Genomic DNA, 17,612 nt, shown 5'->3' with positions numbered 1-17,612 from the left:
CAAGTAGAAATTAAAATTTTAAAAACACTATCGTTTACAATAGCTCAGAAAAAAATGAAACTATGTATAAGTCTCACAAATTACGTGCAGGATCTGTTTGCTGAAAACTATAAAACACTGATAAAGCAATCTAAGATCTAAATAGATATATACCATATTAAAATGTCATTATATATTACCCTTTACATATGTTGTTGGATTCAATTTACTGAAATTTGGTGAGGAATGTTTCACATCTATATTCATGATATTGGTGAATAGCTTTCTTGTGATGTCTTTGTCTGGTTTTTGATATTGGAGTAATGCTTGCCTCGGGGAATGAGGTGGAAGTGTTCTCTCTTCAATTTTCTGCAAGAAAATTTGTGAAGAATTGGTCTTCTTTCTTTCTCAAATTATGGTGGTATGTACCAGTGAAGCCATCTAGACCTGGTGTTTCTTTTGTGGAAAGGTGTTTAGCTACAAATTCAATTTCTTTTATAGAAATAGAACTATTCAGTTTATCTGTTTCTTCTTGAGTGAGCTTTGACATTATGTCTTTCAAGAAATTTGTCCATTTCATCTATGTTTTCAAATTTATTAACATAAAATTGTTCAAAATATTCTCTTATGTTTTTAAAGTCTGTAGTATTCTTTGCAGTGAACTGTCTTTTGTACTTTATATTGGTAATTCCTTTTTTCCTGATTCAGTCTGTCTAGAGGTTTATCAATTTTATTGGTCTTCTCCAAGAAGCAGCTTCAGTTTCATTGATTTTCCCCCCTTTTATTTTTCTATTATCTATTTCAGGGGTTGGCAAACTTTGTACAAAGGGCAAGACAGGTATTTTAAGTTTTGCAGGCTATACAGTCTCTGTAGCAACTTCTCAACTGTACTTTTTTTTTTTAAACATCTTTATTGGAGTATAATTGCTTTACAATGGTGTGTTAGTTTCTGCTTGTTATAAAGCAGAACCAGTTATACATATATCCCCATATCTCTCCCCTCTTGCATCTCCCTCCCTCCCACCCTCCCTATCCCACCCCTCTAGGTGGTCACAAAGCACTGAGCTGATCTCCCTGTGCTATGTGACTGCTTCCCACTAGCTAGCTATTTTACGTTTGGTAGTGTATATATGTCCATGCCACTCTCTCACTTTGTCACAGCTTACCCTTCCCCCTCCCCATATCCTCAAGTCCATTCTCTAGTAGGTCTGTGTCTTTATTCCTGTCTTACCCCTAGGTTCTTCATGACCCTTTTTTTTTTTCTTAGATTCCATATGTATGTGTTAGCATATAGTATTTGTTTTTCTCTTTCTGACTTACTTCACTCTATATGACAGACTCTAGGTCCATCCACCTCACTACAAATAACTCAGTTTCAGTTTTTTTTATGGCTGAGTAATATTCCATTTTATATATGTGCCACATCTTCTTTATCCATTCATCTGTGCTCTTCTAACCTGAAAGCAGGTATAGACAATGTGTGTAAGCACGTAGACATGGCTGTCTTCCAGTAAAACTTTATTTACCAAAACAGGCATTGGGTTGGGTTGTATTTGGTCCACAGGCCATAATTTGCCAATCATTACCTCTATATCATTGATTCCAGTTGTTCATATGAGTGTGTGTGTGTGTTGCTTTTATCTCTGCTCCCTAGCTCATGTGTTAAATTGGCTTGGCCCATGAACTGAATCAGTCTCTTTAAGATTTGGTTTCTTGTCTCCTGAGAATATTTACAGAAGGAGTACGTGGGCTTCAAAGCAGAACTCTAGGTCACTCTGCCATGCTGGACAAGCCTGAGGATGCATAGGTGTATTCTAACACTCCAGGAAGGGGAATCACTTGCCTATCTTGCTGGCCTAGGCTATTCTGAGGACTATTTCCTGAAATCCCCCCTTATACCCACTGTCTTAGTAGGTAAGAGAGGGGTAGTTCTTCCCTACGTGAGTCTAAATTCTTTTCCATGGTTAGAGTCCAAATCTGTTTTTCCCCCTTGCTTTCCCCTCAGTCCTGAAAAATTCAAGGGTGTTGTGCATGTCAAGACTTCTGACAGGCTCACCATGTACCGGATCACTGTGAAATCTGATGTCTTCCTCAGATCATCTCTCTCCCACTTCTGGGGCATATCAAGGTCTCCTCTTCATGATTTAAGTACCCTGGAATTAATAGTCCCCCAGTGCCTTGGATCATAAATTGCATTTTCTGTTTCCTGTATCCTAGAGGCAACCTTTTTTGGTTCAAACCTCAGGACTCACTCCTTAACAATCTAGTTACTGCAGTGCTGTAATCTAGGAAAAATAAGATCACACACCCTTTAAGATATCTGAGGGTTTGGGCCATAGTAAGAAAACATTCTCCTCAGTTAGCTATAACCTGCAAGCTTAATTAGCTTAAGTCTAGCAAAGAGAAAGGTTAAAATTGGAGAAAATTATTTGAATCCAGGCACCATCTCCACCTCTCGTCACTTTCTTTGAGTAATTCCTTACTCTGCTCCTGGACTCAGTATCACTTCCTCCAAGAAGCCTTCCCTGACCCTTGCATTATCACACAAATGCACTTAGTACTTTCTCAGTTCTGTTTTTTTTTTTTTACATCTTTATTAGAGTATAATTGCTTTACAATGGTGTGTTAGTTTCTGCTTTATAACAAAGTGAATCAGTTATACATATACATATGTTCCCATATCTCTTCCCTATTGCGTCTCCCTCCCTCCCACCCTCCCTATCCCACCCCTCCAGGTGGTCATAAAGCACCGAGCTGATCTCCCTGTGCTATGTGGCTGCTTCCCACTAGCTATCTACCTTACGTTTGGTAGTGTATATATGTCCATGCCTCTCTCTCACTTTGTCACAGCTCACCCTTCCCCCTCCTCATATCCTCAAGTCCGTTCTGTAGTAGGTCTGCGTCTTTATTCCTGTCTTACCATTAGGTTCTTCATGACATTTTTTTTTCTTAAATTCCATATATATGCGTTAGCATACGGTATTTGTCTTTCTCTTTCTGACTTACTTCACTCTGTATGACAGACTCTAGGTCTATCCACCTCATTACAAATAGCTCAATTTCATTTCTTTTTATGGCTGAGTAATATTCCATTGTATATATGTGCCACATCTTCTTTATCCATTCATCCGATGATGGACACTTAGGTTGTTTCCATCTCCGGGCTGTTGTAAATAGAGCTGCAGTGAACATTTTGGTACATGACTCTTTTTGAATTATGGTTTTCTCAGGGTATATGCCCAGTAGTGGGATTGCTGGGTCATATGGTAGTTCTATTTGTAGTTTTTTAAGGAACCTCCATACTGTTCTCCATAGTGGCTGTACCAATTCACATTCCCACCAGCAGTGCAAGAGTGTTCCCTTTTCTCCACACCCTGTCCAGCATTTATTGTTTGTAGATTTTTTGATGATGGCCATTCTGACTGGTGTGAGGTGATAGATAGCTCACTGTAGTTTTGATTTGCATTTCTCTAATGATTAATGATGTTGAGCATTCTTTCATGTGTTTGTTGGCAATCTGTATATCTTCTTTGGAGAAATGTCTGTTTAGGTCTTTTGCCCATTTTTGCATTGGGTTTGTTTTTTTGTTATTGAGCTGCTTATAAATTTTGGAGATTAATCCTTTGTCCTCAGTTGTGTTTTTACCTCAGTTGCACCACAGTGAAATGTAATTGTGTACTGGCTTTGGAGTTAAGGAGAGTGTCTTATTCCTGTCTCAGCCCGTTGCCCAGTGGAATGGGCGGAGTGCATGCACATTATAGGTGCTCTGCCAATGTTTGTTGAACTGCTAGGGCTGTCACTGGCTCAGTGTCCCTGTCACCATCCATTCACTTTTACCTTAATCCTTGCCTCTTGCTGGTCTGGCTGTGAGAATGTAACAGCCAACGAGAACAGTCTTTTCCTCCAGTACCAGTGTGCTGATTGTCCTCATAATGAGACTGTCCTGCCAGCTGGCACAGGCTCCCTCTATCCTCCACATTAGGCCAGCCTGGACTAAGCTTCTTCACACATTTTGCTTCCCTTTCTGTTCCTCCAGTAGGGTTCAAAAAAGTCAAGAGGTCCTCATTGCATGTGGCTAGTGGACGGGGATCCAGAAGGTCATGAGCTTGGAAGCAAGTGGTATTTGGAAGGGGAGGTAGGGGGGAGTTATAACACCTTTGAAGTTTCTACCAAAGAGACTACCTCTTTGAAGAAACCTTGTGGGTTAGTAGCAAGAGCTTCTCTTAAAAATGAAATTTTCAAGAAAATATTAATAAATTACATTTTCCCTCTGATTTATGTGATAGCATGAACTATGGCTGCCTTTGCCTAGCAGTGATGGTTTATGCCCAGAAAGAAGCCACTGAAACATTTGGGCTCTCTTTTAGCTAAGGCAGACTTTCCTTAGGTGTGGTTACTTTTGTTGGCAATGACGTTATGAGATAAGAAATCAGGGCATTCAGAGTGGAACCTGTGAGAATCCATGTACTTCAGATGGGAAATTGCCTAAGTTCTTGAGAGAGCTTGAGTCTGAGGACTTCAGAGCTTTCCTGATCGCTGGCCCTTTGTTCTTTTCCAGACACTGTGCATCCTAGCCAACATAGCAGATGGGACAACGGCAAAAGAACTTATTATGACCAATGATGACATCCTGCAGAAAATCAAGTATTACATGGTAGGCCTTTGTCCCCTTCATGGCTCCACACTAGCTGCACGTGAGAAGGCAAGCACTGTAGCACTGTTAGCTCAAAACGAATTGTGCAGAGATTAAACAAAGAATAGACTCCTCTGTAACCGATTCCAGAAACTCTCTTCCACCCTGAAGGGAAAAATGACACCAGGCTCTTGAAGCTTGTGCCATTCCCCACCCTATTGTCTGATTGCCTTCCTCTTACACAGTGAGAGCTTGGGCTCTTGGCCTTCGCTCAGTGCCCCCAAAGCTTCCCTCTCAAAGCTTCAGTCCTATACGGATGAACCCTCTAGCCTCTGGTATCTCTGGCTCTTGTTCTTTGATCATCTGCTTTCAGTCACAATCTGCTACCTATTTGCAAACACCTCAGCCACCTACTGCCATGGCCATACCCGGGATCTTGTCATCACCAGAATCTGCCCATTGCCAAAATCTGGAAATCAAACATCCATCCTCTTTTCATTCTGTCGGCGTCTCCTAGCAAAGCCCTAATCGTGGATGAACCTGTCTTCTCTTTGCCTCCTTGTCAGAGTTAACAACTGCAGAGAAAGGCACAGAACCGGGCTGACTGGTTTCATGTTAAATTCACACTTACAAAACCCACATGGGCACTCAGCACTGCCTGGTACCCTCCTGTGATTCTCCAGCAAGCTGGCGCCTCCATTCTCCAGAAGAATAGGTTCTTACTTTCTCCTCATTCTTTAAACCTCACCTCTTATCTCCCTCATCACTCTTAGTAGTGACCTCACCTTTTGTTTTACTAAGAGAATAGAAGCCAAAATCCTTCAGCAGTTCCCTATTACACCTTGAATAAAATCCATCCCCCAACTTTTTTTTTTTTTTTTTTTTGTGGTACTCGGGCCTGTCACTGTTGTGGCCTCTCCCGTTGCGGAGCACAGGGTCCGGACGCGCAGGCTCAGCAGCCATGGCTCACGGGCCCAGCCGCTCCGTGGCATGTGGGATCTTCCCGGACCGGGGCGCGAACCCGTGTCCCCTGCATCGGCTACACGGCTGGATGCCCCACTACGCCACCAGGGAAGCTCCCATCCCCCCTTTTGATGGCCTGTGGAGTCCTATATTACCTGACTCATCTGTATCCCCCAACTTCTCTCATTCCTCTCTTCCCTTTGTTCACTACACTGACCTCTTTCCACTCCTGGAAAAGGCCGTGCATGTTCTTTTCTGCCTCAGGACCTTCACACATGCTGCCTCCTCTGCCTGGAATACTATTCTCCCCATGGGATGCCTTCTCGCCTCTCAGATCTTAGCTCTGCTAACACTTCCTTGTGGGCTCTCATCTGCGTGGGTTATTCTTTGTTACGGCATAATTGAGTGAAGTACTCCCTTCAGAGCACTTAGCTCAATTATCGCAACATATAGTTGTTTGTTTGTGTGCCTACCGACTGTAAGCTCCCTGAGGGTAAGGACTGTATCAGTTCTGTGCACAATTGTATATCCATGACCCTGTACAGTGCCTGGCCTTTAGTATATGCTTAGTAAGTATTTGTTGAATGAAAACCATACTGCTTCAACTGGGAACTCCCTTATCTTTCCAATACCAGATCCACATAGTATCTCTGTAATCTTCTGAAAGCTTCTCTGGACTTCCCATACCCATTGAGGTACACCTGTCTCTCTGCTGCTGTTCAGAGCCAGACTTAAGAGCGTCTTCTGCGTGTGCTGTCTCCTTCCTCACCACTAAATTCACTCTTTAGCCCACTTCATCTGGCCTCCAACCCCATTGCTCAACTGAAACTGTTCTGGTTAAGGTCACCATCCTATTATGCCAAGTCCAAAGGATGGTTTTCTCTCCTCAACTTTCCTCACTTATAGTTCCTCCTCCTGGAAACATTCTTTTCTCTTGGCCTCCATTCCATTATGCCTCCCTGCTTAGCCCTGGACCTTTATCTTTGCTCTCGCACATGTACTATTGAGATTGATGGTTCATACCCTTTGTTGCATGGTGGAGGAATCTTTCAAAGACTGTTGCCTTGCCCCTTTCCTCCTGAGATTCTGATTTAATAGTTCTGGGGTGTAGCCTGGGCATCAGTGGTTTTTTTTGTTTACAGTTCCCCAGGTGGTTCTTAGGTATAGCCAGAGCTGAGAACCGCTGGTTTAGGGAATCTCATCCACTCCCATGGCTTTTGCTGTCATCCCTATTCTTTGTTTGGTTTCTGGGCTCCAGTTCAGTAGTCAATTTTGATAAATAGATTAGGCATTATCTTAGTTACACTGTCATGGTATCAAGCAGTACAAAACACAACCACAATAATGGTTACTGGCCTTCAAAAGCCATGACAGCAAGCTTCCCTGATGGTGTCTACAGCTTTACAAATGCTGGTTCTTTTCTTAGTGGGCGGGAGGGGGTAGGGGAGCAAGGTCCGAGGGTCACACGGAGGGTATTCTCCAGCCTAGACCTCTCTTCTGAACTCTGGGCTTGTATATCTTCCTGCTTACTCAGCATCTCTCTGTGGCTGTCTGAAGCTTCTTGAGGTTGGTGTTTAAAAATCGATTCTTAAGTATCTCCCCTAAACCTAAATTTCTCCCCTCCTGACCTTTTCCATCTGAGTAGAGTGGCTCTGCCATCTACCCATTACTCACACCAAGGAGTCAGACTTTATTTCTCCAGCTCCTTCGTCTAGTAATCCAGTTTATCAGTAGGTCCTGTTAGCCCGGCCCCTAGCCGCTCTGGATGCTGTTGACTTCTTTCTGTCGCCGCTGGTCTCACCCTAGATCAAGCCATAGCCTCTCATACCTGACTGACCATAACAGCCTCCCAGACACCTCAGCACTGTCACTCCAGTCCCTTCAGCCTGGGTGACCTTCTAAAAATGTAAATAAGGTGTTGTCCCTCCACTGCTTAAATCCTTCAGGGCTTCCTGTCAACTCAGAATGAAATCAGTCCTTACTCTGGCCCGCAAGGGCCTACAGTTTAGCCATGCCTACATCTCTGAACTAATGTTACTCTACTTTTCCTTCTCAATATGCATAAGCTCTACAGTTTCTTCTTACCTCAAACCTTTTCGCAGACTTTTCCCTCTTCTTGGTACCTCTTGCTCTTTGTACACCTGTTCAAAGAGCACCTTTGTTCTTCCTATTTTTTATTCTTCCTCTGTATAAATATTGCCTCCTTCAAAGAGATCTTTTCTGTCCATTTCACTTAAAATTAGGTTCCCACCCCTCCACCCTCCAGTTTTCCCTATCACAGCAATTTGTTTCCTCAAAAAATGTTTATTGAAGGATGGATGAACTTATATGTAGTAAATACTTACTGTTGTGTTATAAATAAGTTCATTTATTCAACAAATACTCATTGCTGGCCTGATGCTGGGAGCAGATGACACATTTTATTCTGTTTTGTCTTAGTGGAGCCCCAACTGGACAGCTCTCTAAAAGTCTTGGCAGGTAGGAGGGAAAAAGAATCACCAACCATAGAATTCTAATGAAGGAAGGCATGTGCTTTTCTTTGTCTCTGCTTAGTTCAGATATAGTTCTACATGGCAAGACGAGTCTGTCTCAGCCTTCAAGAGACTGTTGAGCATGTATCGTGTCATGGTATTTCACAGATATGCATAAGTTATTTAAGTGTAGTGGGGACTTTCTTTTTTTAATTGACCAATTAAAAAATCATCTGTAACACAGAGATCGGACTTGTGGTTGCCAAGGTGGGGGAGGAGGGGGATGGACTGGGAGTTTGGGGTTGGTAGATGCAAACTATTACATTTAGAATGGATAATCAACAAGGTCCTACTGTATAGCACAGGGAACGATATCCAGTCTCCTGGGACAAACCATAGTGGAAAAGAATATAAAAAAAGAATATATATACATGTATAACTGAGTCACTTTGCTGTACAGCAGAGATTGGCACCGCATTGTAAATCAGCTATACCTCCGTTAAAAAAAATCATCTGGAAAGATTGTTTTACCACTGGGTCCTCTTTCATTTAGGAGAAAGCACTGTATATGGACAAATAATAACTTAAGCAAAAATGGTTGTACTTTCAGTACATAAAGAGAAATAAACCAGAAGTGTGTTTCAGGAAAATAGGAGGCTCCTTAAGAATAGTAGAGACTTAGTCAAGTTTTTGTGATGTGCCTATAGAAATAAGAGTACTTTGAGTCAGATACTCAGTAGCCAAAGAGATGAATACTAAGTGCACATCCATTCCGTTTATTGGCCCTGAATGTTTCCTACTGTAGAGAAGGCATAGTCAAAAGCACAGACTTGTCATATGCCAGTGTTCCTGTGTGTATGGGTTGAGTGATAAATTGCAGACTGCACCTGTGGCCCTAGAGGTGTTTTGTGTGGCCAGCCAGAGGGTTTCTGAAATTTGAGTGTGAATGTCTTTTGGCAAGGCTTCACTCCCCGGTGTGCCGGATTGCCTACCATTCTCTTGCCTTTAGCCCAGCCTGTTCACCCATTAGTACTAATTGTGTGGCCCCTCAAGACACTGGGGTTTGAGGTCCCTGCTTCAGACTTTTAGGCTATTGGAATTGCCTGTGGTACGTTACCAAAAATTACCTCAAATGAGATTACCTCTATTTTTGTTTCCTTTTCTGCATCAAATAGGGTCATTCACATGTCAAATTGCAGCTTGCTGCTATGTTTTGTATATCAAACCTCATATGGAATGAAGAGGAAGGTAAGAGATTGGTGAGATTTGTTCTGAAGAAAATTATGGGAAGGAAGGTCTTGCACAGGAAAGGCATCAGGTGCCCCTGAAATCCTGGGTAGAGGCACCACTCACTGGTCCCCAAGCCCCCAACCGTGTCACCTTGGTATGAATGAGAATCCATGGGTCTAGTTAACACTGAGCCCCACCGTGGAGTCAGCACTGTTCCAGATTACTGAACGTGAGGGTGGAGGAGACCGTAGGGAAGTGAGTGACAGTCCTTGTCCTTGAGAGGGCTGAGGAGGAGGATGGTGAGATGCGCTTGAAGAAGATGAGAGGTGAGGGTGGGCCTGAGGGTCGGCCTTTCACTGTGAGCAGGGGCCGCACATAGAAGGACGACAGGCAGATAAGCTTAATGGAGAAGAGGGTGCGTTGGTGAGAAGGGAGAGACACACTGTGCCTGGTGGGGCAGCCAGTCTGCGAGGAGGCCCCTATAGCTCTCCACCTTGACTGTGCATTAGAATCACCCAGGGATTTTTGCACCAGCCAGTTAAATCAGAATCTCTGGGGTGGTCTCCAGACATAAGTGGTTTTTTAATTCCCCAGGTGATTCCAATGTACAGCTAAGGTAGTGAACACATGCGGGAGAGCAGTGTGTCTCAGTGCTGGGTTGGCTGCATGAGAATCACCCGAGGAACTTTGTAAAATGCAGATGTCTGGGCTCTACCCCTAGAGATTCTGGTTCACTGGGTCTCAAGGAGGTGAATGCATGAGTGAGTCACTGTGGGCTCTTCAGGGGTGGAGGAAAGAATCCAGGAGAATTATCCTCCTTAGCACTGTGTCCAGAACAAAGTGGAAGGAGGAAGAACTGCATTCAGCGTGCAGGCCGAGAGACCAAGTAACAGCCGGGTACCAGGGAAACAAGCTGCCCTCAAGGAGGTCCTAGTCTAGTTGGAAGATAGAACACAGCAGTGCGGAGTTGGAACTGCCACGTGCTAAGAGGCACCCGGAAGTGCTGGGAGGTCCGAGGAGGGTGGAAGAGAATGGAAGGGGAAAACAGGACTGGTTTGGGGTAGGAAGAGCCTGGCTAAATATGTCCAGAAAGAAGTGATGAAGATGGGGCCTGGTGGCAGGGCCTCGTGCCAGGCTGAAGAAGCTGACCTTGACCCTGTGGTCCATGGAGAAATTAATCCAGCAGCAGAACCCAGATGGACTGCGGGAAGGAGGGTCAAGAGGCAGGGAGACCAGTTAGAGCACTGTTGGAGAATCCAAGCATGAGGGGATCTGGCTGCACTGGGGAGAGTGGAGGGCGAGGGGGCGGAAGGGGAGAGGGCAAAGGACACTGGTAAGGCTCCAGATTGTTGGCTGTACATTAAGGAGAGAGCAATTGCCTGGGCCATGTTCCCAGTAACCTGCTAGCTTTCATCTCTCAGGCTCACAAGAACGCCAGGATAAATTACGAGACATGGGCATCGTAGATATTCTGCACAAACTGAGTCAGTCACCAGATTCAAATCTTTGTGACAAGTGAGTATCAAAGTAAAAGGGCCTTGCTTTGGGGTATGTTGCATTCTTTTATGACAGGGTTTGAATTGCTTAGTAAGTCACATAGCCAAACTCAAAATCTTTTAGATTCTTGGATTCCCTTTTTAATCTGTGAGTCAACTGTGTGACATTTGAGTAAGAGATAAACTAATAATTAGCAGATTATTAAAGATTCTCGTCTTACTCTGAATTGACATGAGCCCAGGCCACCTTAGTGGGACTCTGGAGAGGATCCAGAGGTTATTCCCTTTCAGTCCCTCGATCATTAGAATAGAAATGCTTGTGGCCTTTTGGAGAGCAGAAATGAAGGCCAATTATAAAAACATTCATTAGCTCAAAACCTCACTGAGCGCCTGCCTTGTGCCAGCCTGGCCTGGCTGCTGGGGATGCAGCAGTGACCACTAAGGAGTCCCTGTCCTCAGAGAGCTCACCTTTTCTGGGGGAGGCGAGAGTCATAGTCAGAGACCCCTCTAAGCTCAGGGTAGCCGAGATTGTTTTTCCTGGCTGTGGACCCTTCTTATAACACAGCCTTCGTTTTCCAGCTCACTTTCATTCTCCACACTCGCGAGCAGGGCTCAGAGTGCTCCATGGTCTGGCTCTGCCTTCCTTGTGCTGCCCCCTCCCCCGTGCCCACCCTGTGTTCCAGCCACACCTGCCCTCTTACAGTATCACACCTTCAGGCATTTACACCTTCTATTCCATCTGATTTGCCATCCCAGTTCCTTCGCCTCTGAATCCCCATTCATTCAACAAATATATATATATATTTTAATACCAACCTTACCAGGCACCGTTTCAGGCATCGGCGATATAAGGGTGAATAAAATTGATGACAACCTTGCCCTCATGTAACTTACATTCTAGTACAGAAGACAGATAATAAGTAAATGAATATGTAATATGATAGCAGATAATGAGAGGTACTACGAAGGTATAAGCAAGGGTGAGGGAATGGAAAGTAAGAAAGCTTCTTGTGGTATAGATTAGTCCCAGCCTTTCCGAGGATGTGACATTTGATCAAAGACCTGGGTGAAATGAGAGAGTCTTCCAGGCAGATGCTTAGAATAGTATTCCAGACAGGGGACAGTGGGTTCAAGGCCCTGAGGCAGGAATGCTTGAATGTTCAAGAAACAGCAGGAAGACCAGTGGGGCTGGGGAAAAATGAGTGAGGGGGAGAGTGGTAAGAATTGGACACAGGGAGGCAGTGGGAGCAACTGAAGAGCCTTGTAGACTGTGGCAAGGACTTTGGATTTTATCCGGATTTTAATAGGAAGTCAGTCATTAGAGAGTTTTGAGCAGAAGAGACAGTATCTGATTCAAACTTTTAAAAGATGGCTCTGATGGCTATGTAGAGAGTGGTCTGTAGTAGGGCAGGAATGGAAGCAGGGAGACCAGCTAAAGGCCATTACAGTCGTGTTAGATAAGGGATGAGGGTGGTAGTGCTGGGAGTATTGAGAAGTGATTGGTTTCAGGATTTAATCTAAAGGTAGAGCCAACAGGTTTGCTCATGGATTTGATGTAGGATGTTAAAGAAAGAGAGGAAAGGGAATTGCCTAGAGTTTTAGCATGAGCAGCTGAATGGAGGATTTGCCAAGATGGTCATTTGCCAAGATGGTGAAGAATAGAAGAGAAGTGGGTGGGGGTAGGGAGAATCAAGGGTTCTTGTTTGGTGTGCCAACTTTTGGATGCTATTAGATATCCAAGGGACTCGGGAGAGTGGGGCTGAAGATATGAATTGGGATGGTATATAAAGCCCTGGAGCTGGCTGAAGTCACTTAGGGAGAATAAACGAGAGGAGAGAAGACAGGAGGGTTAAGGACCATACTCTGGGACACCCCACCGCCACCTTTAGGGGAAGATGAAGAAGGTCCAGCAAAGCAGCAGGAAGAACAACTGGTGAGGCAGGCAGAGACCCAGGCGCACAGGTGTCCTGAAAGCAAGGGCGGAGAACGCCTGCACAATGGCCATCCGTCCTTCAAAACTCAAATCAGGTTGTCACCTCCGTGGAAAAATCTTGCTGGATCCTTCTGCACCCTGGCCCCCAGGCCTTGCTAAGGACCCCTCTGTGCTCCCGTAGGACACAACACATGGTGTTGTGGCTATCAGCTTGCTTATCTGCTCCACAGAAGGGAAGAGGCACTTGTTTAATTGTTCCTCAAGTGAATGGCTGGGCCAGATGGAGCACAAAGAGCTGGGCCCCTTCCTCCCTGAAGCTTGCCATCCAGTGTGTTAAGGACAAATCCCCGAATAACTGCAGCCCCCACCCTGCTGCTCAGATGAGTGTTCCATCAAAGGCACGTCAGGGCCGGCCACATGCTGAAGGTGGGATTTGAGCTGTACCTTGAGGACGGGAACCTTCATGTCTACCTCCACAGCAGTAGTAACAGCTGCTGGCTTAAATGACAGGCTCTGTCAGCCCGTCTCTTCTGGCCGAGAGCCAGACTATTCCCTGGGTTTCTTTTCTTGTGTTTGTTCAGAAATTAAAATAGTTCTGCTTAAAATCATCTCTGGGATGACCTGGAAAGAGGCCTCACCAGCATGAAGTGGGATAGTTTTAAGCCCTGGCCTGCATTTCTTAGACCAATCTGGTACTGTTTCCCCAATTTCGATGGCACATACGTTGTCAGCAGTTCTTAAACCCAATTAAAAGGGTCAGGGTCTGAGCTACTCTACCTCAGTCCATTTAAGGAAAGGTGACCTTGCCTACAAAACCATCCATCTGAAAGACTCCTTAGATATTAATAGATAGCAGAAAGATAATGAGGGCACAGTCTCTGAGGTCCGATATAATCAGATATAGCCAAACCCTTAGAAAGATCCAGAAGGAGTCTGAATTGACGATTTTAAAGAGTAATACAGAATTTCGATCAAGACCCTCATGTGGGCTTTCCCATCATAGTAAAGTCTGTTACCTAAAGACAACATCTTTCAGGTTCTTTGTCTTTAAGGCTTTGTGATCCTTTGACTTTCAGACACTTACAGATGAGGAGCTATTGCTAACTAGGCCTCTCCACCCAGCCTCAGAGGGCCTCAGGGTTGTGAAGTTATGGTCAATAAGAGGTAGCCTGTGGCATTATTCATAAACTTATTTCCTAACACAACGACCTTGTAGAACCCAACTTGCTCATAACTTGGAGTGGTCTGTATGGAGCTCTCTGTTCTGATGAACTGGACTATTTGCAACTATCATCTTTACAGAGTCTTAAATAATTGCAAGAATATCCCTTAGCACACCTCTTTTAAAACTGTGGATTGTATCCATTACTGCAGCAAAGAAACTGCGCTTGAGTCCAGCTTATCGCTGCCTAATCTGCTTTGATATACTTTCATCAGCTAATAGTAACAGAAAAATTAAACGTTTTCTTTCCATAACTTAGAAGGGGAGATCATTGCCAAAACCTGACTTCCTAACTTCCACAATTGCAGCCTTTACCAAATCATGATGGGAGAGTAAAGGAGGCCTTCTGAGTCCCAGCTCAAAGGAAGGCACTTTAATAAGGATCAGGATAGGTTAAGGCATTGCCCACATTGCACCTTTTCCTCTCCAGCTAGCTAACTTTTTCCCTAATCACTGTAACAACCCACATCCCACATCAGTCAGTGTTATCAGGCATAATGAGAAGAATGGGATAAAATTGTAACCTCCCTTCCTCAGTTCTGAGGCATTTGAACCACCAGACAGCCTCATCCCAGGAGCTCTTTGCCCCTCCCACGCACCTTCTAATCAGCCCCTACCCACCTCTTCCTGGGTCAGTGTTCCTCTTAGCTTCCCAGAACCCTAAGTGTCCTCCCCAGTGTCCTGCAGCACTAGATAAAACCTGCATGGCAATAGGAGAAAGTCAAGAATCCCAGATCCATCACAACTATATGCCATTGACAAAGGAAAATTATAGAATGTCACTGGGTTGCAGCAGCTATAAGGACAAGAGCAGGACCACAGGAAGAGGATGTAGCCAGCATGGGTTTGACGTGTGTGCTGACCACAGATCTCTGCCCTCTACGGTAGGTGTCCCACTTACCTACCGTAAGTAGGTACCCGATTCCCTTGGGGGGCCTACCTTTTTAGACTTTCCCGGCTACCATCTTTGAACCATGGGCTTTTTACCTTAATTACACTTCTGAGATGACGGCTAACAGGAGCTTTGTGATTGCAGGGCAAAGATGGCACTGCAGCAGTACCTGGCGTGATGGGAACGCCCTGGGCGCCTGCGAGCATCCCACATCCTTGTTAAAGGAAGTACAGGAACTAGCCTCATTTGATTCCTTCTATTTGCACAAGTCACCTTGGACTGCAGGGAGCTGTTTTGCAAAAGCAATTTGGTAGGCTTAGATCTCAAATTCACCTTGAGAACATTTTTTTGAGGTAGTAATTTCCTCAGAGGACTGTTGTGTTTTGTTTTGTTTCTTTCTGAGCTACCTGGACTCTTTATTAGAACAATCAATTATTTTCCTTTGGACCTACAATTTTTTGCCTATGCTGCAGCCACTTTGTGAGTGAGAATGGCTGTGTGTGCGTGTGTGTGTGCGTGTGTGTGCGCGTGCGTGCACGTGGGTCAGGATGAATGGACGTGTGTGTGTGAGGGATACCTCAAAGTTTTCTTTTCTTATTTTGTGTGAAAATCTCTTTTCTACAGATTTTCCAGGGTTTAAGCATTGCTTGCTGTATAAAAATCTTTACTGAATTATATACAGTTTGAATGAAATGTTATTTTAAAAACAAAACGATTGTTAAGTGTTCCATAAAGGTTATGTTGGATTTTGGTCAGATGAATATTTGTAAGTAAAAAATATATGCATTTCTGAACCTCAACTTACATAGATTTTCTTTATAAAAAACAAAAAAAGAAAAAAACAAAACGAAAAGGTTGGCTATAGTTGGCCTGAATAACAGGCACGATATATGGTGCTGTGCAAAATAGTAAGCTAGCATCTTATACTGCCGTCAATATCAGCAGGTACAGAGCCTCTTTTCAGCCTAATTCAGTAAGCTCTCAGGCTTCCAAGTCAGATGGACAGGGTGGAGTGGAGTGAGGCGACAAATACACCATAGGTTTTTTGAAACATCAAAGGGAAGTATAACTACTGATAGTGAAAGCCCAGCCATGACTGGTGGGCTATGCTTGGCAGGAACTGGGCACCGGGAGCCTCCCCGCTGCCCTAAATCCTGTCACTGGTATAGCAGTATATGGCAGGATTTAGAACCAGTCATGGAACCTTAAGCTCCAACTAAAGTAGGTCATCACTTCGTGGAAACAAAGACCGATCACCTTGTGCTTCCTGAAACAGCATATATCACTGTGAAACTAAAGAACGTCCTACAGACGCATCTGTAGGAAGAAGCAAAGAACAGGATAGTTTAGAAAGCTGTTTTTCTCTTGGCTATACTCAGCAAATTCTATATACTTGTCACTCAGGACTGCTATTCAGTGTGCTTTTGTAAAATGAGATGGAAATTTTAGTAAGCGACGCGGCTAAGATTTTTTCCTGCATGAAGCCCAAAGCACTGACGTTTGAGAGAAGGGAAGGGGGTCTCCCCAGGAGGACCGCAGTTGACCGCCTTTTCCAGCCACTACTGCTTAGCCCTTCGGCAGCCCTCAGCTTGGCACACGCTCCAACTTCTGGGTCCGCTTCAAGGTGAACTCAAGGAGGTTGCTCTTGACTGTTTAAAGGTACAACCAGCCTCGCTTTTCCCTTTGCTCTGCGAAGTTCAAAGGCATCGCGGCCAGGAAGCGAGGTCTGCGGCCCAGAAGCTTGCCCTGAGTGCGTGCACCCGACGGGTTCCCCAGCCCACCAGCCGCTCCTGACGGGGCACCCCATCACCAACCTGCTCCTTCCCTGGAAGAGTTAAATATGTTTGATTGCAAATGAATGTTTTTAAAGTGTATTTAATGCCGTTTTTTTCTGTTCTCAACATGACCACCCAAGATTCAAACACAGAGATTTCCAAGTTGTTATTTTTTCAGAACATTACCGATTTAAAAATCTGTCACAACAGGAACTTGGGTTTTGTGCAACCATCAGAGTGCTAATGTGCAGAAGCTAGTTTAAAGAAAATGGAGTGTATTGGGGGGAAAGCCTTACTTAGGCCCACTCATTGACATTTCTAGTACTGGGAAAATATCCTTGGTTGGCATTTGTAACACTAAACACTATAGAGTTGGTATTTTAAGTACCAGGTAAATATAAATAAACCAATATGAATTGCTGAGACAATCTTGAACCCAGATAGCATTGGAAAGTGGAAAGCCCAATGAAATGACACTTTCACACTTAAACTCTGTGGATAAATCTTGCCTGTGGCTATAAACAGATGGTCAAAGAAAAAGTGCTTTACTATGATTAACTTTTCTGAGTTGAATGAAGGAAAATGTATTTATTAAAACAAAGCTGTTTGCTGCTTTATGCAGGTGCAGTGTTCAGTCAGCAAGGAAGTGGGAGGAATGGGACGTGGTCTTGTGTTTCCACCCAAGTTCTTAACTAAGCTTCTCGCTCTCTCTAATACTGCATTCTGTTTCTCCTTTTGTGCCCTGATTGTAACCCAAAATTTATGAACTAGAAAAGAATGTCCAATTTAATAAGTTGCATTTTTTTCCTTAAGCACTTTATGCAGAACAATACATGTTCTTCTGGTAGTGTTTGGATAATATGATTTTAACACATGCTAATAAAAGCCAAGAAAAAAGCATGGCAACTTCTAAAAAGGAGTCTGTTTTCCAAATACCTAGAACATTAGGAAACATTAGAAGATGATGTGTACTGGCTTTCGGAACCTGAGATTCTTGGTGAATGAGAGGCTGGGAAGT

At 44.1% G+C, this 17,612-nt stretch overlaps 1 protein-coding gene across 4 annotated transcripts in view; it reads left to right on the top strand.

Annotated features, from left to right (window-relative positions):
* The window catches only part of ARMC8 (armadillo repeat containing 8), a 106,494-nt gene extending 89,000 nt beyond the window's left edge, over positions 1–17,494 (top strand). For 3 of the 4 annotated variants that reach the window (XM_004278957.4, XM_033404098.2, XM_004278954.4), the window contains 4 exons: positions 4,538–4,633; positions 9,222–9,294; positions 10,698–10,791; positions 14,964–17,494. In XM_004278957.4, coding sequence (XP_004279005.1) covers positions 4,538–4,633; positions 9,222–9,294; positions 10,698–10,791; positions 14,964–14,997 — 297 coding nt within the window. In that variant the 3' untranslated portion in view covers positions 14,998–17,494. The remainder of the gene's footprint in view (positions 1–4,537; positions 4,634–9,221; positions 9,295–10,697; positions 10,792–14,963) is intronic. The other variant, XM_033404097.2, reaches the window with a different exon arrangement.
* The last annotated feature ends 118 nt before the right edge of the window (positions 17,495–17,612 follow it).

This window comes from Orcinus orca, chromosome 5 (assembly GCF_937001465.1).
Source record: "Orcinus orca chromosome 5, mOrcOrc1.1, whole genome shotgun sequence".
In the NCBI taxonomy this organism is placed as follows: domain Eukaryota; kingdom Metazoa; phylum Chordata; class Mammalia; order Artiodactyla; family Delphinidae; genus Orcinus; species Orcinus orca.
This window is presented reverse-complemented; position numbering and strand designations above follow the sequence as displayed.